Source organism: Cetorhinus maximus, chromosome 25 (genome assembly GCF_964194155.1).
Source record: "Cetorhinus maximus chromosome 25, sCetMax3.hap1.1, whole genome shotgun sequence".
Taxonomy (NCBI): domain Eukaryota; kingdom Metazoa; phylum Chordata; class Chondrichthyes; order Lamniformes; family Cetorhinidae; genus Cetorhinus; species Cetorhinus maximus.
The window spans coordinates 12,342,411-12,363,432 of record NC_135903.1 but is presented as its reverse complement, the minus strand read 5'-3'; the positions used below and the strand labels follow the sequence as shown (position 1 = coordinate 12,363,432).

The 21,022-nt window shown below is 45.6% G+C and overlaps 2 protein-coding genes across 2 annotated transcripts in view; one reads left to right on the top strand and one right to left on the bottom strand.

Annotated features, from left to right (window-relative positions):
- The window catches only part of LOC144667896 (peptidyl-prolyl cis-trans isomerase FKBP10-like), a 28,151-nt gene extending 20,282 nt beyond the window's left edge, over nucleotides 1–7,869 (top strand). The window contains exon 11 of the mRNA XM_078529489.1: nucleotides 6,655–7,869. Within this exon, the coding sequence (XP_078385615.1) occupies nucleotides 6,655–6,843 (189 nt within the window). The 3' untranslated portion in view covers nucleotides 6,844–7,869. The remainder of the gene's footprint in view (nucleotides 1–6,654) is intronic.
- Nucleotides 7,693–17,252, bottom strand: LOC144667899 (cytosolic 5'-nucleotidase 3-like). Its single transcript, XM_078529493.1, has 8 exons — nucleotides 17,134–17,252; nucleotides 15,653–15,722; nucleotides 14,482–14,528; nucleotides 13,365–13,450; nucleotides 12,066–12,155; nucleotides 10,619–10,781; nucleotides 9,638–9,838; nucleotides 7,693–8,797 (listed from the first exon to the last, which is right to left on the bottom strand). Exons 2-8 carry the CDS (start codon nucleotides 15,702–15,704, stop codon nucleotides 8,684–8,686), a joined length of 753 nt encoding a protein of 250 aa, XP_078385619.1. The 5' UTR covers nucleotides 15,705–15,722; nucleotides 17,134–17,252; the 3' UTR covers nucleotides 7,693–8,683.
- Between the last annotated feature and the right edge of the window lie 3,770 nt (nucleotides 17,253–21,022).

The following is a 21,022-nucleotide window of genomic DNA, read 5'->3' as shown; positions in this document are numbered from 1 at the left end:
GAGGAAATTGCAGAGCTTAGGGTCCAGGCAGTGAAGGCACAGCCAATAATGGTGGAATGAAGGAAGGGGATGCACAAGAGAACAGAATTGGAATTCTCGGCAGGTTGTGGGGCTGGAGGAGCTGTCAGAGATAGGGAAGGTCAAGGCCATGGAGGGAATTGAAAACAAGGATGAGAATTTTAAAATCAAGACATTGCTGGACCAGGAATCAATGTAGGTCATCGAGCATAGGGGAGATGTGTGACTTCTTTTACGAAGGGAATTAATTGACCCAGAATTAATCCCTGCCCACTATCCCTGTGGGATAAAAATGTTCCAAACTCTAACTGTGCTCAAGTCCTGTGCTCATTGTTTAGTGAAAGAGAGTACTGGGCTCTCCTTGATCTGCCCCTTTCCATATTCTAAAGAACCTAGATCAGATCACCTGCTTAAACTCATTTTGACTGGATTCACCTTGAAATATTTTCATAGAGAAGGGAGAAAGAATTCCATATCACTGGGGCTTTTTGCATGTTTTTTACTTTGAGGTAGAGTAACAAAACTGGACTCAGTCCTCTAAAGCTAGCTAAAAGTGACCGGGATAGTGTCAGAATAATTATTCCGGTTTGTAATCCATGATCCGATCTGATTTACTGACACTGACCTTTCCTTCTCCTCCTGCACATCCTCCTCCTCCTCAAACCCCTCAGTCGAACATTACAGAAATACAGCAGGAGGGACTCAGCAATCAGTTATTCCGCACAGATCCTGGGATTGAACTCTGACCCAGCTGTGTTTGCTACGTGTTTCTCAATCTGTCAATGCTGTGATTTTCTCTGCCTGTCAGTCCCATTAGGTAGTGTCATCAACTGTGAGCCAGTGATGAGGAAAGGGTGAGGGGCGGCTCTGTGAGCTAATGATGGTATTAGCACAATAGAGAGGGATGGCCTAAGTTCAGGAAACCAGGATGTGGAAACGGTTTGGGTAGAGATGAGAAATGGTAAAGGCGAGAAGTCACTTGTGGGAGTTGTGTACATGCCCCCTAACAGTAACCACATGGTAGGATGGAGCATAAAGGAAGAATTATTGGGAGCTTGTCAGAAAGGCACAGCGATAATCATGGGAGATTTTAATTTACATGTAGACTGGAAAAGTCAGATGGGCAAAGATAGCCTAGATGAGGAGTACATTGAATGTCTTTGAGAGAGTTTCTCAGAACAGCATGTTCTGGAGCCAAACAGAGAGCAGGCTATACTAAACCTTGTATTGTGCAACAAGATGGGGTTAATTAATGATCTCATAGTGAAGGCACCCCTAGGTAGCAGCGACCATAATATGATTGAATTTTGCATTCAGTTTGAGGGAGAGGAGTGGGTCTGAAACTCTTTTTAAACTTAACATAAGGGCAATTATGAGGGCATGAAAGCTGAGCTGGCTAAAGTGAATTAGCAAATTAGGTTAAGGGATAAATCAATGAACATCTTATGGGAAATTTCAGAATGCACAGAATAGATACATTCCAACGAGTAAGAAAAAGTCCAAGGGATGGACATACCATCCGTGGTTAACTAGAAAGGTTAAAGATAGTATCAGACTTAAAGAAAAAGCATATAATTGTGCAAAGACAGCTGGCAGGTCAGAAGATTGGACCGAATATAAGGAACAGCAAAGGATGACTGAAAGACTAATGAGGAGGGAAAAATTAGAGTATGAGAGAAAGCTAGCCAGAAATATAAAAACAGATAGTAAAAGTTTTTAAAAAGAAAAGAGTTAACAAAGCGAGTGTTGGTCCTATCGAAAGGGAGTCTGGAAAATTGATAATGGAAAACAAGGAGATGGCAGATGAATTGAACAGATATTTTGCATCAGTTTTCACTATAGAGGATACAAATAACATCCCAGAAGCAGCTATAAACCAGGAAATGGAAGTGGGGAAGGAACTCAGGAAAATTACAGTCACCAGAGAAGTGATACTGAGTAAATTGTTGGAGCTGTGGGCTGACAAGAACCCAGGTCTTGATGGACTTCATCCTAGGGTCTTAAAGAAGTGTCTGGTGAGATAGTTGATGCATTGGTTTTAATTTTCCAAAACTCCCTAGATTCGGGGAAGGTCCCATTAGATTGGAAGATAGCAAATATAACTCCATTATTCAAAAAGGGAGGGAGTCAGAAAGCAAGAAACTACAGGCCAGTTAGCCTAACATCTGTCATAGGGAAAATGTTAGAAGCTGTTATTAAAGAAGTTATAGCAGGGCACTTGGATAAGCTCAAGGTCATCAGGCAGAATCAACATGGTTTTGTGAAAGGGAAATCGTGTTTAACCAACGTTTTGGAGTTCTTTGAGGAAGTAATGTGCTGTGGATAAAGGTGGATGTACTGTACTTAGATTTCCAAAAGGCATTTGATAAAGTGCCACATCAAAGTTTATTGCAGAAAATAAAAGCTCATGGTATACAGCATAAACAGATTAGCTGGCTAACAGGAAGCAGAGAGTAGGCATAAATGGGTCTTTTTCTGGTTGGCAGGATGTAACGAGTGGTGCGCCACAGGGGTCAGTGCTGGGACCTCAACTGTTTACAATTTATATAAATAACTTGGATGAAGAGATGGTTGCCAAATTTTCTGTTGACACGAAGATAAGTAGGAAAGTAATTTGTGAAGAGGACATAAGGAGGCTACTAAAAGATATGGATAGGTTGTGAGTGGGCAAAGATCTGGCGAATGGAGTATAATGTGGGAAAATGTGAAATTGTCCATTTTGGCAGGAAGAATAAAAGAGAAGCATATTATCTAAATGGTGAGAGATTGCAGAGCTCTGAGGTGCAGAGGGATTCAGGTGTCCTAGTGCATGAATCACAAAAGGCTAGTATTCAGGTAATACCACAAGTAATTAGGAAAGCTAATAGAATGTTATCATTTATTGCAAGGGGAATTGAATACAAAAGTAGGGAGGTTATGCTTCAGTTGTGCAGGGCACTAATGAGACCACATCTGGGGTACTGTGTACAGTATTGGTCAACTTACTGAAGGATGTAAATGCATTGGAAGCAGTTCAGAGAAGGTTTATCAGATTAATACTTGGAATGGGTGGGTTGTCTTATGAGGAAAGGTTGGACAGGCTAGGCTTGTATCTGCTGGAGTTTAGAAGAGTAAGAGGCAACTGGATTGAAACATATAAGATCCTGAGGGGTCTTGACAGGGTGGATGTGAAGAGGATGTTTCTTCTTGTGGGAGAATCTAGAACTAGGGGTCACTGTTTAAAAATAAGGGGTCACCCATTTAAAACAGAGATGAGGTAAAATTTTTTCACTCAGTGTCGTGAGTCTTTGGAACTCTCTTCCTGAAAAGGTGGTGGAAGCAGAGTCTTTGAATATTTTTAAGGCAGAGGTGGATAGATTCTTGGTAAGCAAGGGGGTTATAGGTTATCAGGTGTAAGTGGGATGCAGATTTCAGGTTACTATCAAATCAGCCATGATCTTATTAAATGGTGGAGCTGGCTGGGGGGGCGCTGATTGGCCTACTCCTGCTCTTTGTTCATATGGAACACTCAAATTGTGTTTAACTAACTTGCTGTAGTATTTCGATGAGGTAACAGAGAGGTTGATGAGGGTAATGCTGTTGATGTGCTGTACATGGACTTCCAAAAGGCATTTGATAAAATGCTGCACAACAGACTTATGGGCAAAGCCGGAACACATGGGGCAGAATTTTTAGGTTGGCGGGTGGGCACGATTGGCGGGCCTGGGATTGGTCGGGGAATGGACCGCCAACTGCTAGCCAATTAACGGCCAGCCAGCATGAAACATGCGCTGAGAAGCTCAGCGCTACTGGGTGGGGGTGGGAAGAGGGTGGGCGCTGACATCAATGCGGACGAGGGCCAGAGCTGAGAGAAAGCTCCCCGAAGGCAGAGAGCTGCAGACCAAAAAATCCTCTAATTAAGTTTTGAAAAGTAGAAATGTCCAAGTATCCCAATCAGGTGTCTGAAAATGTATATGATAAAAATGCCGTCCACCAATTTTAATTTTATTTCATCACGGGAACCTCATCCCGCCTGTGGATGAGGTTTCATGAAAAATGTAAAGGCCACCTGGCCGATTCGTCCATCCGCCAACCGTAAGATTGGACGGGGAAAGTGAAATTAAAGACAATTGCACCATCAATGACCTTAATCGGCCTCGTAATTGTCGGCGGGCGCGCTTCCAACTTTTGCGCATGGCCGCTGACCAAAATATCCCACGAACGTGGGATGACATCGGGACGCTAGCCCAACGTCACCTCGCGATTTCACACTGTGTCGGGCCGGGCGTGTGCCCGCCTGACCAGCGTAAAGTTCTACCCATGGAATAAAAGGGACAATAACAACATGGATACAGAATTGGCCGAGTGACAGGAAACAGACAGCAGTGGTTAATGGTTGTTTTGTGGACTGGTGGAAGGTTTATAGCGGAGTTCCCCGGGGTGGGGGGTGGGGTAGCCATTAGGACCCTGTTTCCTGATATATAATAAATAATAGACCTTGGTTTTCAAAATTTGCGAATGATACAAAACTTGAAATTATTGCAAACTATGAGGAGGAAAGCGTAGAATTTCACAAGGACATAGGTAGGTCAGAATGGGCAGACAAGTGGCAGATGAAATTTAATGCAGAGAAGTGTGAAGTGATTCATTTTGGTACAAAGAACGTGGAGAGACAATATAAAATAAAGGGTGCAATTCCAAAAGGGGTGCAGGAGCAGAGGGACAAGGGTGTATATGTGCATATGTCACGGAATGTGGCAGGGCAGGTTGAGAGTGCAGTTAATAAAGCATATGGCATCCTGGGCTTTATCAGTAGGGGACTAGAGTACAAAAGCAAGGAAGTTATGTTAAAGCCTGTATAAAACATCATTTTGGCCTTAATACAAAAGCAAAATACAGCAGATGCTGGAAATCTGAAATAATACAAAAAAATTCTGGAAATGCACAGCAGATCAGGCAGCATCTGTGGAGAGAAGCAGAGTTAATATTTCAGTTCGATGACTTTTCATCAGAGTTGGTTTGGCCACAACTGGAGCAATGCACCCAGTTCTAGGTGTGCCACACTTTAGGAAGGATATGAAGACATTGGAGCAGGGCTTGTCCAACCTATTCTTGTGGGGGGGGGGGCCACATTTCAATTTTTCTCACACTCGGGAGGGCCGATGAGCATGAATTTTTTTTTAAAAATGCTTACATCTGATTAGAATCAACTTGCTGAGCAAAAAAAATTGATAATTAAAAAATGAGTAATAAATAAAGACAATCATTAATGTGTGAAAGGGTGAGAGTGGGTGTGTCCTGCTAACTCTGAGTCTCAGGATGCTCACTCACCCTCAAACATAGAGTGCTTGTTGATGTGAGGGTGAATGAGAACCCTGCGAGTGGGAGTGAACCAGACACACACTCCCCTCCCTATCACACCCCCTCTTCTCTCACAAACACATGCACACGCACAGATTCACCCTCTTATGTGTTCACCCTCTCTCCTTCACACATGCGTGCGCACCCACACTCGCCCACCCTCACATTCACTCACACCCTCACTCACTCACCAATCCTCGCGTTCTTACTCACCATCACTCACAAATTCAGCTTGGGGTTGGGGATAGGTGCGATGTCAGCCAGAACGAGGCCTGAGGCCTAGTGGTGCCTGAACGCGGGTGCCTGCTGAGGGGAGGGCCGAGAACTAGGGGAATCCGAGAGACACGGGGAGCCTATCCGCATCAAACGTGGGGGATAAACAGGCTGTGATTGGAGGATCAGGCCCCTTCAAAGGCTCTGAGCCGCCTTACCGGCATTTTCAACAATCATTCCGAGGGCAACATAGAGGGACTGCAGCCCGCGGGTTGGACAAGCCTGCGTGAGAGAGAGTGCAGAAAAGATTCATGAGAATGGTTCAGAAGCTAGGACTGCTTTCCTTGGAGAAGCGAAGGTTGAGAGGAGATTTGATAGAGGTGTTGAAAATCATGAGGGGTCTGGACAGAGTAGATAGGGAGAAACTGTTCCCGTTGAAGGAAGAATTAAGAATCAGAGGGATACAGATATAAGGTAATTGGTAAAGGAAGCAATGGAAAGATGAGAAAAACTTTTTTACACAGAGAGTGGTTAAGAGGTCTTGTGGCACAGTGAGTAGCATCCCTGCCTCTGAACCAGAAGCTCCGTGGTTCAAGTCCCACTTCAGGACTTGATGGCTACTTCGGGTATGTTCATAATGTAGTGAAACAGGTTGATTATCAGTGTGTAAATCCTTCCAATGCACCTGATGGCAGGTGGTGAAGAGCAGGGGACTTTCCTAGTCAGCCATACTGCAGAAGGCAAGGGCAAACCACTGCAGTACTTTGCCAAGCATAATCATGGACCAATCCAATGGAAATCCATGGTTGCCAACACCCTCTTAGGGTATGTATGGTACTTGGAGGAGGAGTCGTTAAGATTTGGAATGCACTACCTGAGTGTGTGGTGGAGGCAGGTTCAATCAAGGCATTCAAGAGGGAATTGGATTATTATCTGAAGAGGGGGAAAATGTGCAGGGTTACGAGGAGAAGGTGGGGGTGTTGCACAGACTTGATGGACTGAATAGTTGACCACAGGTTTTATGTTTGTTGTCTGAGAAGGCTCTTGGGTTCTAACTCTTCCTTATACCTTTTATTTGGGTAGTTTTCTAGTTACATCATGGCACAGGTCAGTCAAGGCAAGGGCCGTCTCTCACCGGCCGATGATCCCGACAAGCTGATAAAGGACATGTTTGGAAATCAAGACCGGAACCATGATGGGAAAATCACTCCAGATGAGCTCAAGCTGAAAACCGATGAGGACAATGAACGAATTGTGAAGGATGAGCTCTGAATATTTTACAGAAAAAGCTTTCCAAAAGTTCCCAAAGCAGGCACCCTATAAACATGGCATTGGAAGAAAACGTTTTCAACTCTGTTCCGTTAAATAATTCACTTTAATGACCCCAATTGAATTTTTCCTTGTCTCTCTTTCTTTTTCTCTCTTGCCTGCTTTTTGTTCTGATTTTCCCCTTTCAGGGTTGTTCCTTCTAGATGGTGGGATAGAGATGGATGATCCTAGGATCGACTCTCCTGCTATCTGTGTTCGGACCGTGGCCATTGCTCACTGACACTCAAACCTCAGTTAATTTTTCCAGTTGGGGGTGAGAATAAGTTAAATAAGTGGAAAATTTTGAATTAACAGATCTGGCAGCCCAGTGTAACCTACGTGTTTCCCAATTGGAAATGTACCACAAACTCTTCATCAAAAACTTTTTGAGTTTTTTGTGTAATCTGAAACAGAGGGACTTGAATATTTCTCCTCCTCCCATTTCACTTTTGTCTTTCCTTTCCCTGCCTTCCCATTTACTGAGGTCAGCTGTGGCTCTCGAATGCTACCTCAGCAAATACACAACTGCTCAAGTTCAGGGAATGAGCCACATTGGATGGGGGAGGGTGCCTTTAACGCTTTGGGAGAACTGCCCTCTCTGCCCAGGACATACAGTCTGCCTGAAGTCTCCTGTCCTGGCTGAGTTCAGTACCTTCTGATAGCTGTGTTTATTGGATGGGGATGGTTACTCAAGGCCAGTCTTGTTTTATACCCATTCTTGACTTCAGTTCTTATTAAGCTCCAGCTTGAGTTTCTTGTGTTCAGGATATTTCACATACATTTTCCTATTGGGTTTTTATTTTTTGCATCGAGTGGATTTTGTGCAGAGTATCTCTTGAGTGCAGTTGTCTCCCTGGGCTCTTCTAGTTTGGAGCAAGAGCTTGAGGGGTTTGCCTTGATGTTTGGTGCTGTATATTTAGGATGTTTAAGTGTGGAAGAGAATTCCCATGTTGTTTAAGGGTAAATAAATTTTTTCTTTTACATAAAAAACTTAATTTTTTTCTCATTTTGTCTGATTTAGATTGTTATATTCTAAAGAACAGAACACCTGTCACTGGCATTTATCACCCAACCACATATAACCACACTAACTAAACGCTAATAGTGCAAAATTTTTATTTAAAATCAGAACTCTGAAACGAGAGACTGGCAGGGGAGTAAAGGGGGCTGCGAGGTAAAAGCCCTTCAATTGTGCGTTTTGTTAGAATTGAGTCAATTTGTTCAGCCACCAAATCCAGAGAGAGAGAGTGGGGTCCTGGCGTTTCAGAGCGTACACCACATCCATGGCCGTCTTACGCTGGGGGTGCTCAGTGTCGGTGACCGCATCCCTGATCCCATTCTCCGGGAAAACCTTCAGCACCCCGCGGGTCTCCTCGGAGATCAGGCCCGAAATCGGCTTTTCACGGCCACGGTGAGCCAGGTAGGTGGGTGGCTGGTTCAGTGACGCCCTGGATGTTTATCACAAAGCACTTTGTGGTGCCGCTTCACTCCACCTTTTCCTCTGCCAGACATGATGCTTCTTCAGACAAATTAATGTTTTTAAGAACACAATCTATCGATACAAAATAACAGAATATTAAGAAAGTAGATTTTCTTATGCTAATTTCGACACTATCCTCTGTAGAGTCTCCACTCGTCTTAAAATGCTGTACGATCAACAGGGTGAATCTAGCTGTTCTAACCCTGCTTAGTAAAGAGTGCCTTGTGCATCACAAATCACATGAATTAAATCTCCAGCTGTCGCTCCATGCTTGAGCCAGCATTGATGTTTGCAGAATTAGTAATTGTCCTGAGAACAATTTAACTATTGACCAGGATTGAGAACGTGCTGCAGGATTCCATTGACTACATCCAAGGTTTCATCACTCACGAGGACAATGTCATACGAGGCCAGGTATTTGTCTAGCAGCTGATCGACCTGCAGGAGAAACAAAGACACTGGATATGGGAAGTGCACAGAATGGAAAGGTGTGGGTTTTACACAAGAATCTACAATGGATTGTCTTCAGCAGGTAAGCGTCCTGACATTGGTACTGAGCCTCGCAGGCAATGAAAACCAGCTCTGTACTGAATTAGCCAATTGCTGCCAAGGTCATGACCTTGACCAAGCCTTGACCTGGATTCAGTGACCCTGGAGGTTCAGATGAAAATCAACCCACGTTCCACCTCTTGACCCACGCAGAGTGAGCACTTGATTTAGGGGTGAGAACAGGATTGGATGTTGACAGAGATGCCTACCCTAGTCAAACAGATGTCCTGTCTGGGCACATGAAAAATGGCAAGATCCAGCACCCGTGGATGTAGCTGTACCCCAACATTTAAGAGGTAAGAGAGAGAGAAACATTTTTTTTTGCTGATTGAGAAGTCTAGAACAAAGGCACAAAACCTTAAAATGGGCAGGCTATTCAGGAGGGAAGTTCGGAAACACTTGATGCATAGGGTAGGTGGTGTGAGGAGCTCGCTCTCATTTAAGAGGAACAATCAGTGCTAGCTCAATTCAGATTTTAAATCTGAGAATGATTTTTTGCAAGCTGAGGGTAAAAAAGGATGTAGTTTGTAGACAGGGTTAAGAGACAGATTAACAATGATATTGAATGCTGCGACAGGCTCCAGGAGCTGAATGGCTTCCTCCAGTTCCTAATCTGGTGTCAGTGTTAACCACTTGTGATTCTGGGATGGCAAATAACTTTGACCGAATCCCCCTGACCAGGGCAAAGCCAGGAATGTGCACTGCTCCCTCTCACAGATCTCTCCTCACCTTGTCATTCAGAAACCCAATCTTCAGGATGTTCTCCTGATTCTGCACTCCATCAGCCATGCTGAGATCTCCCAGTGAGTCTCCCAGGAGAACAATGTTACTGCGCCCCACCAGCTGCTGGAAGTGCTCGGTGTTTCGCAGGGCACCTTCCCGCTTGTTATAAATGTGGATAATTTCACCTTTAAATCCTTTCTGAACCCCCTGAATGGGGAAAAATAAAACACAAACACATAATAAACTTGGAAACAACATCCCAGGTCTAAAACTGCGCTGGCACTTGTGTTTGACACTAAGACTTGCATTTATGTAGCATCTTTCGCAATCTCAGGATGCCCCTGAGTATTTCACAGCCAATGCAGTATTTTTGAAGTGCAGTCACTGTTGTAAAGTACAAAACATGGCAGTCAATATGTACACAGCAAGATCCCACAATCAACGGATCCAGTTATGGGATGTTGAGTTTTCTACCATTTCCTTCGGCCTGGAGAGCGGTTTCGCTACATGTTGAGTTTTTTTTTACGCAGAAACCAATAGAACAACCACCCAATGTTTAGTTCACAGAAACCATCACCAAAAAGAAAAAGATAAACACCAGCCCTCTCTCTGGTTTTAAGTTTCTTACACTGACTATTAACCTTAACACTGGGGTTCCACCTACAAGGATTTTTTAAGTGCCCCTCACCCAGTGTCAGTAATTGTACAGTCTTTTCCCCAATCGTTAATTTTTCCACCTCTCTTGCTGTGGTAATAAATCCTGATTCTTCCATATTCCGATTGCGGACACTGACAACTCAACAACTCCATTGCCCAGTCATTGGGAGCGACTCCTAAGCGCCCGGCTCGAACCAGCCCCAGAAATAGCTCACGGAACCAATTCCCATCCCCTGCCCCGCCTCCCCTCCCCTCCCCTGTCCCACCCACACGTAAATGCCCCGTCCTAACACAGGAAGCCACACTCCCAAACCTCAGTCACTCACTCACATTCTCATCGAAGTCCATGAAATTTGACACCACCGTGACATTTTGGTGATAGATGCCAACTTGTCGGATTATTTCCTCCAAAATGTCGCCAACACCAGCCGAGAATATGAAGACAGGAACATTGCATTTGTGAAGTTTATCAAATAAAACCCTGTATCCATCCCTGTGAGAGAAAATGACACATCACACACACGGCTGCTTGCTAAATGGAGAGCTACGTTAACTCAATGGATTATGACAGCTGAATGAAATGCAGGGAGGAAGAAAACTAAAACAAAAACAAAAATACCTGGAAAAACTCAGCAGGTCTGGCAGCATCTGCAGAGAGGAACACAGTTAACGTTTCGAGTCCGCATGACTCTTCAACAGAACTAAGGAAAAATAGAAAAGGGGTGAAATATAAGCTGGTTTAAGGGGGGTGGGACAAGAAGAGCTGGATAGGGGGCCAGTGATAGGTGGAGGTAACCAAAGGATGTCACAGACAAAAGGACAAAGAGGTGTTGAAGGTGGTGATATTATCTAAAGGAATGTGCTAATTAAGGGTAGAAAGCAGGATGAGCAAGGTACAGATAGCCCTAGTGGGGGTGGGGTGAAGGAATCGAAAAAGGCTAAAAGGTAGAGATAAAATAATGGATGGAAATACATTTAAAAATAATGGAAATAGGTGGGAAAAGAAAAATCTATATAAATTATTGGAAAAAACAAAAAGGAGGGGGAAATTTGGAAAGGGGATGGGGATGGAGGAGAGAGTTCATGATCTTAAATTGTTGAACTCAATATTCAGTCCGGAAGGCTGTAAAGTGCCTAGTCGGAAGATGAGGTGCTGTTCCTCCAGTTTGTGTTGAGCTTCACTGGAACATTGCAGCAAGCCAAGGACGGACATGTGGGCATGAGAGCAGGGTGGAGTGTTGAAATGGCAAGCGACAGGGAGGTCTGGGTAATGCTTACGGAAAACAGAAAACTAACTGACTTGCATTTATACAGTGCCTTTCACAGACTCCAGATGTCCCAAAGCACTTTACTAGCAATGAAGTACCTTTTGAAGTGTAGTCACTGTTATAATGTAGGGAGCATGGCAGCCAATCTGTGCACAGCAAGCTCCCAAACAGCAATGTGATAAGAATCGGATCATGTGATTTGCTGATGTTGCTTGAGGGATAAATATTGGCCAGGACACCAGGGAGAACTTACCTGTTCTTCCTCAAAATAGCACCATGGGATCTTTTACATTCACCCCAGGGAACAGACAGGGCCTCAGTTTATTGTCTAGCCCAAAAGACAGCAGCTCTGACAATGCAGCACTCCCTCAGACCTGCACTCTGGTTGTCAGTCTCAATACTCTGTTCAACTCTCTGGGGTGATGATCTTCTGACTCAGAGGCGAGAGTGCTACCAACTGAGCCCCAGCTGGGAGCTAAAATACATGACACACAATGGATCACTCCTACCTCAGCTGAGCATCTGATTCCCTCACGACTTCGGCCAGCTTGTTCTTTTGGATCCTCTGCCCTACAAGGAGCTCATGGACTTTTGTCCACCTGCCGAGAGAACAGAGATCCCGGGGTCAGTCCAGGGCCAGAATTTTACCGTTTCCAATTACTCCACACTTGCAACAACACTCGAGAGGCTTGCCACCATCCATTTGATCCACCACCTTCAACATTCACTCCTCCACTGCCGATACACAGTGGCAGCTATGTATACCATTTATAAGGCTCCTTTGATAGTACCTTCCAAATCGTGACCTCTATCACTTAGAAGGACAAGGGCAGCAGGCACATGGGAACACCACCACCTGCAAATTCCCCTCCAAGCCACACACCATCCTGATTTATAACTACATCACTGTTCCTTCACTGTCGCTGGGTCAAAATCCTGGAATTTCCTCCCTAACAGCACTGTGGGTGTACCTACACCACATGGACTGCAGCGGTTCAAGAAGTCAGTTCACCATCACCTTCTCAAGTGTAATTAGGGGATGGATAATGTTAATGCCAGCCAGGTCCACATAACCCAGAATGAATTTGACGAAAAACTTATCGAAATTGTGTTAATACGAATGATTAAATAAAAAGAAAATCGCAAGATTTTCTGCAGATTTATTTAAACTCCTGCTCTACAGAATCCAAACTAGCAACTGTGCATCACATCAACCTAGAAGGGGGGAATGGGGGAAGACCAGAAATAATTCCCCCTCCTCCCCCAGAGCTTAGACAATGCAGCTGTTCAGATGGCATTGAGCTCCACAGAACAGGTGGGGTCCCAGGTCATTGGGGAGCTATCAGCAACAGCAATTCTGTTTTAAAATCTTCCGAACCCAGGGGTGCTGAGGCCAAATGCAACATCTCCCCCTGCACCCCACATTTGCCCCACTGAGAATAGTAACTGGAGTAATTGCTAGATTTAAAAAGGACCAGGGTCCATCTAATTTGGTTTCTACCATTCGCAGTCACATGATCCAGTGATAATGGAGTTGTTGACCAATCACAGCAATCAATCTCTATCAATGATTCTACAACAGGCCCAGACATGAGGTGAGGAAAACCCCCAGTGATGGGGGTTTGGGAACCAGAGATTTCCACCTCAAGCATTCCTCCATGCTGTTCTCACCACCGAGGGTAGCTGATGCATCCTGCCCCGATCAGGCAGGAGTAGAGCCCAAGACCATTCTGCTGTGTGGTTGGATGGTGTGGGGATGGCTTTAGAGAGAATAAGAGTAGAAGGAAAGTCTGAGGATCATGGCTCACCACTCAATCATCAGGGGGAACTTCTCTTCGATGCTGCGAGAGGGGTCGATCTCAATGGGATAGTAAGTGTTAAGAAGGTCCTTCAGCTGTAATGAGAGGGGGAGAACTGTTATTGTGATAATGTGGAGTTGCTCCTGTTTAATTACTGCTGTTACCTCCACAGACCCCTGGGGGAAGGTGGGTAGTGGAGGGGGAAAGGGTCTCATGTTAGACTCTGCAATTTAAGCTGTTCATACACATGCTCCTCCCACCTCATGCCTGAGAGTGAGAGTGGGTAAACTTAGGTTCCACTCCTGAGAGGTTAAAGGTTGACCTGATCCGAGTGATTGAAATGAAGAGGAGTTGACAGAGGAAAAGGAACAATTCTTCCCTAGGAAGAGGAATCCAGTGCCATGGACCAGTTAATGGTGAACCCTAGAAAAATAATTTCACACCAAGGGATGATGAGATTCAGGAACAGGTGGTTCCACAATAAACTGGGATATTTAAAAGGCAGAATGATGTTTGTTTGGGAAGTAAGATATGGAGAGAGGGCAGGGAATTGGAATTAAAATGACAACAGTTAGGTGGGATATACTAGACCCACAAGCCTGTCCCATGAGCTCTGGGCAATGTACCATGTGGAAAGATGGATTCATCATGTATCATGTTAATATCATTGTGGCAATTCCCTCCTCTGAGAAACTCCTTTGTAATTCCAAATTGTGGAGAAAGCTGTGGTCTATTTATATTTGTAAAGTGGAGACTGTCAAAATTCTTTCGAGTTATCAACAGTCACAGATTGCAACTCTTCCGAGTACAATCACAGTTCTTGGTTTCCGGGAGTGGGACATGAACCCACAACCCTCTGGTTCAAAGGCGAGGGGTGGAGACTGTCAACATATAAATAATCACACTGCCTGGCAATCACCTTGTTAAAGACAATTGTTAGTTAAACAGGTGATAGGCATTGATTATCCCATCTAAACAGAATAAAAAGATGCAGCTGGAACACTGTGTGGAAGCTACTTGGAAGTCAGTAGCTGCCTTGAAAACAAACAGCTTCAACCAAAAGAACAGCCTGGATTAATTCTTCCAATACATGTGAGTTATTGTGAGTAACAGAGACACCAGTTACCTTTATCCTGCAGTCCTCACTAACTAGCTTGCTGTCATGAATAATATCTGCAAAAATCCAAAATACATAAACAGTATTATTACAGGTCAAATAGCTTCTACTCCACGTTAAACAATTCTGTTCATTTGCACTGTTCTTTGTGCAGTTTCCTTTAAACTTTCTGGAAAATTAGGTGCTCAGAGGTGATATCAATGTCCATAACTGAAGTATGTCCTTTTTGCTTTGGTGTTAGAATTAAACACTCCCAGGGAAGGTACAGCACAGGGTTAGATACAGAGTAAAGCACCCTCTACACTGTCCCCATCAAATACATCCAGGACAGGTACAGCATGGGGTTAGATACAGAGTAAAACTCCCTCCACACTGTCCCCATCAAACACTCCCAGGACAGGTACAGCATAGGGTTAGATACAGAGTAAAGCACCCTCTACACTGTCCCCATCAAACACTCCCAGGGCAGGTACAGCACAGGGTTAGATACAGAGTAAAGCTTCCTCTACACAATTCCCCATCAAACACTCCCAGGGCAGGTACAGCATGGGGTTAGATACAGAGTATAACTCCCTCTACACTGTCCCCATCAAATACATCTAGGACAGGTACAGCATGGGGTTAGATACAGAGTAAAGCGCCCTCTACACTCTTCCCATCAAACACTCCCAGGGCAGGTACAGCACGGGATTAGATACAGAGTAAAGCTCCCTCTACACAATCCCCCATCAAATACATCCAGGACAGGTACAGCACACGATTAGATACAGAGTAAAGCACCCTCTACACTGACCCCATCAAATACTCCCAGGACAGGTACAGCACGGGATTAGATACAGAGTAAAGCACCTTCCACACTGTCCCCATCAAACACTCCCAGGACAGGTACAGCACAGGGTTAGATACAGAGTAAAGCTCCCTCTACACAATCCCCATCAAATACATCCAGGACAGCTACAGCATGGGGTTAGATACAGAGTAAAGCTCCCTCTACACTGTCCCCACCAAACACTCCCAGGACAGGTACAGCATGGGGTTAGATACAGAGAAAAGCTACCTCTACACTGTCCGTGTCAAATATCTCCTCCACTCTAGGGGCTCATCTATCTGTTGCAAGGTGACCTTTCTTCCCACGGCCCCTACTCAAATGACCCCTACAGTAGGAGCACACAGTACTCACTGTGACAGGTTGGGCTTCTTTTGCCATTGTTGGCGAATCGAGTTAAAGTCATATCGAAATCCGTAATGACCTGCAACAGAAAAAGTGGCCCATCAGTGGAGCTGATTGCACTGATGCCTCACACTCCAACGCTCCCTAAAACACAGACCTGGGACCTTCAGGATGAATCTGACCCCACACAGAATTCAGCTTCTGCCTTTTATGCAGATAAGACGTTCTATGGGCCCTGACAAACACTCCCCACCTGACGGATACAGAGATGTAGTCATAGCCATTTATGGCACAGGAGGCAGCCATTTGGCCCATTGAGCCCATGCCCACTCCCCATGGAGAAATCCATTAAGTTGATCCTTGTAGCCTTTCATTCATCAATGAATGATCTACATAATGTGACTTGTGTTTAACTCATGACAAACATTATTCTCTTTATTATCCCAAAGGTCAGGACAAACAATGATACCTTCTGGACAATGAGTATTATTCACATTGGACCCTACATGAATAGGATCTGGGTCATGGACTGTCTTATTTCCATTTTATTCTCAGGATGAGAGTGTCATTAGCAAGGCCAGCATTTATTGGCCATCCTAGTTTCCCTTGAGGTGGTGATGAGTAGTCTTCTTGAACCATTGCAGTATGTGTGGTGACGGTAAGCCCCACAACCCTGTTAGATAGGGAACTCCAGGATTATGACCCAGTGAAGATGAACGAATGATCAATACAAGTCCCAAGTCAGGGTGGTGTGTGACTTGGAGGTGATGGTGTTCTCACAAACGAGTTGACCTTGTCCTGTTAGTTGTTAGAAGTCACCATTTTGGGAAGTTCTGCTGAAAAGCCCTGGCAGGTTGCTGCAGTACACACTGCAACCAATGGTGGAGGGAGTGAACACTGACTCTGGTGGCTGGTATGCCAATCGAGTGAAAGGCTCTAAAATAAAAACAGAAAATGCTGGAAATACTCAACAGGTCAGGCAGCATCTGTGGCGAAAGAAACAGAGTTGATGTTTCATGTCTGTGACCTTTCATCAGAACGGGTGACAGAACTGCTGTGTCCTGGATCGTGTCGAGCTTCACCAATTTTGTAGGGGGGAAGATTGTTGAAACTTTTCTTAATGGAAATTGTCACTGCCTGGTACTTGTATGGTGCAAATGTCACCTGCCACTTATCAGCCTAATCTGAACGTTGCCTTGGTGTTGGCTTTGTAGGTTCCCTGGCTGCTGTTCATCATAAACCTCAGGGTAACAAGAGGCTGTCCACAGTGCACTCCCAACTATTGAGGTAACTATTAAGGACACAGTAATCAGCAGTTTATGAAGGGTCACCACCACCTTTTCAAGGTAACTAGGAACAGGCAATAAATGATGGCCTTGGCAGCAATGCTTACATCCCAAAACTGAATACATTTTTAAAAAACTAAGGACTCTTGAATCACTGAAATGCAGCTGGGGGTAACAAAGAACTGCCCCTCATTATAAATCAACCTGAAGTTTGGATGCTCCCCCATCACGGAGGGAGGAGATGATTTCTTTGACACGCTCTGGTTCCCTGATACGGACTGTGCTTTTTTCTAATTCTGGTATCTGTGGGAAAAAGAAGCCAGTTACCCAGAGAATATTAAGTCAAACACACTGAATAAAGACAGACCCAGCATCTCCTCAGGGGTGGGCGGGAGGATGAACTCAAGGACACAGAGTTTACTACTGTCTATTATATTAAACACTGAATGCTCTCTAGATTCTAATATATTTAGGATTGTAGGTGGCATTGGGAGCCCCCCCCAATGCTAGTAAAACTCTGACCCTTGAGCTGAGCAAAGGCCTAGTGCTTAATATCCCCCTCCCCCAGGCAAATATTTCCCTCTTAAGTACACCCCCACCAAATGTCAAAAGCTCAAACATCCTCCCAATCAGCATTAGATCGATCCAGCACAGAGACTTCCACTCGCAACACCACACTGCTGCTGAGAAAGCTTGTGGCCCTGTCCATGCACCCACCCAATGAAAGAATTCGACATGACACCACATCCCAAATATGCAGGTTTTTGACCCTAACCATTCCTGCAACTGAACAAGAGTTCAACAATTTCCCCTCTCCTTCGGTTACCAATTCCTTCTCCCCCAAAACCCCACTGGCTCAGTTACCCCTGCCCGCACCCCAACCCACCTCCCCCACACACAAACTATCCAAACCCCACTATTAACCTACTCTTACAATAAATCACAATAATATTATTAGAATTATGCTTTCGTGACACAATATATGCTGGCTAGCCAACGACTCCTACATTCCATGAATGAACAAAAAAAAGTTATGATGTGATCGCAAATTCATACAGCAAACTGTCAAAAAGAAGCAACAATGACATGAGGAAACAACTTTTTGCGCAGTGTCTGGTTTGAATCAGGAATGCTCTGCCTGTGAGTCTGATGGAGACGGATTCAATCAAGGCCTTCAAAAGAGAATTGGATAATCATCTGCAGAGAAAAATTTGCAAGGCTACAGGGAAAAGGCAATACCTTTACATCGAGCCTCCTCCGAGATGGTGTGCCCTGGCGACGTATTTCTTCCGCCAGGTGCACGGCCTGAATTATGACGTGCAGCTCCTGTTTATAGAGCAGAGGGGCCTCGGTGGCTCCTTACAGACGTTGCCCGTCTTTTACCAGGACCTGATCAAAGTCTGGAACGTGGTCGCCTCACGACGCAGTTCTCCCCTATCAGGAGTAGCGGCTATCGTCAGAGAGCCGCTGCTCAGGAATCCGCCCCTCCATCCTTTTCAGTGGCTGGCGGAGAGGAGGGCTGTGGCTGCCGGGGTGACCAGGATTGGGGACGTGCTGGGTGGCGGAGGACTGGGCTGGATGCTCCCGCAGGAGTTGGCGCGTCGCGCGTCAGTGAGTGTCCAGATTGCAGCCGATGCCATCCAAGACCTAAGGACGGTTGTGCTCGGACCCGATGTCATTTTAGGTCTCGAGGTGGCCCAGGTGCGCGGTGGTCTTCCTGCTGAACGTTCCCCTGTTCGGACGGAATTCCACATTGGCCTCAAGCCCCGAACCCTCCCTCGGGTGCCGGTGCCCCGCAATAATATGAGCCGCCTCGGGGACATGCCCTCCGTGCCATTTGGCACGGCGCGGAGTAGTTTTCTGTACGGACTGCTGCTGTACACCTTCCATTTTCTCGCCCTCGTCCGCCGCCCGGATACGCCCTGGCATGCCTTGTTGCCGTCTGGCGGCGGAGGCCCCCGATGGGAGGCCCTCTACGGAGGTGTCCTCCCGCTTCCTATCGGGGACCTGGGATGGAGGGTGTTGCATGCAGCAGTCCCCTACAATAGAAGGATGTTTAGGTTCACGGACTCCCGGGACACTTGCCCTTTTTGTGGTCTTGTGGAGTCCGTGGACCACGCATATATAGGGTGTTGTAGGCTGCACTCCCTTTTTAGTTATTTAAAAAACCTTTCGTTACTGTTTTGTTTGCACTTCAGTCCCACGCTCCTGATCTACGGACACCCGGTGCGGAAGGGGGTTGGGAAGGAGGAGGACCGCCTCATGAACCTGCTCTTGGGCCTGGCCAAGTTAGCCATCAACAGGTCCAGGCAGCGGGCAACCAAGGGGGGAGTCCCGCCCGATTGTTTGTCCCTCTTCCGCGGCTACGTTCGCGGCCGGGTGTCCCTGGAGAGGGAGCACGGGGTGTCTGCCGGCACCATCGAGGCCTTCCGTGCCCGGTGGGCACCGCGGGGACTGGGGTGGTTTGTTGACCCCCTTAATCACATTTTGGTTTGATGTTTGTAAGGTTCCTTTAAAGTTTTTCCTTGATTTTACAGCTGACCTGATTTAGGGGCTGTGCTTGATTTATCCCTTGTTTTTGTTAATTTAGTTAATTGTTTTAACTATACAAGAGTTACAGGGAAAAGGCGAGTGAGAGTGAATAGGTGAGCTGCTCTTGCAGGGAACCAGCACAGACACAACAGGCCAAATGGCCTCCTTTTCCAGCATAGTTGGGAGTAAGAAACACCACAGATATACATCAGTGAATCCTGCGCATTGAACTGACTCATTTATGAATTTTAAAACATAAGGAATAGGAGGAGTAGGCCATACAGCCCCTTCAGGCTGCTTATCCATTCAATATTATCATGGTTGATCTTCAACCTCAACTCTCCCGCCTGCTCCCCATAGCCCACCCTTAGAATCCAAAAATCTTTCAATCTCAGCAATTCTGCATCCACAAACCTCTGGAGTTTTTTTTAATTAATTCATGGGACGTAGGCTTCGCTGGCTGGACCAGCATTTATTGCCAATCCCTAACTGCCCTTGGTGGTGAGCTGCCTTCTTGAACCGCTGCAGTCCATGTAGTGTAGGTACACCTACAGCGCTGTTAGGAAGCGAGTTCCAGGATTTTGACCCAGCGACACTGAAGAAACGGCGATATATTTCCAAGTCAGGATGGTGAGTGACTTGGAGGGAAACTTCCAGGTGGTGGTGTCCCCATCTATCTGCTGCCCTTGTCCTTCTAAATGGTATTGATCGTGGGCTTGGAAGGTGCTGCAGAAGGAGCCTTGGTGAATTCCTGCAGTGCATCTTGTAGATGGTACACGCTGCTGTTACTGTGCATCGGTAATGGAGGGAGTGAATGTTTGTGGATGGTGTGCCAATCAAGTGGGCTGCTTTGTCCTGGACGATGTCAAGCATATTGAGTGCTGTTGGAGCTGCACTCAAGCAGCCAAGTGGAGAGTATTCCATCACACTCCTGACTTGTACCTTGAAGACAGTGGACAAGCTTTGGGGAGTCAGGAGCTGAGTTACTTATCGCAGGATTCCTAGCCTCTGACCTGCTCTTGTAGCCACAGTATTATATGGCTAGTCCAGTTCAGTTTCTGGTCAATGGTAACTCCCAGGATGTTGATAGTGGGGGATTCAGTGATGATAATGACATTGAACGTCAAGGGGCGATGGTTACGATTCTCTCTTGTTGGAGATGGTCATTGCCTGACGCTTTTGTGGGGTGAATGTTCTTTCCGCTTGTCAACCCAAGCATGGATACTGTCCAGGTCTTGCTGCACTTGGACATGGACTGCTTCAGATTTACAAACCTTTTTGAGCGAAGAAATTTCTCCTCATCTCAGTCCTAAATGATCGCTCCTTATCCTGAGACTGGGTCTGCTAGTCTAGCATCATCACATAGGACTGGCACAGCATTCAGCTAACAACACTTAGGGCTGTGAATAGTCAATGGAACGGAATTAAACAGAGTTTAACATTATTGAATACCCTTTGTTAAAATGGCAGGGGGCGGCAACTTGATACATACATTTGCATTGCAAATATTGCAAACTTGTGATGATCAGCCATAATAGGATGCGGCAAAAAATACCCAACA

Coding starts and splice junctions, on each gene's coding strand:
- LOC144667899 (XM_078529493.1), bottom strand. CDS start 15,704: ATGACTTTAACTCGATTCGCCAACAATGGCAAAAGAAGCCCAACCTGT. Junction 14,529..15,652: donor AAGAAGCCCAACCTGTCACA/GTGAGTACTGTG, acceptor GGATTTTTGCAG/ATATTATTCATGACAGCAAG. Junction 8,798..9,637: donor TTGGGTTTCTGAATGACAAG/GTGAGGAGAGAT, acceptor TTTCTCCTGCAG/GTCGATCAGCTGCTAGACAA.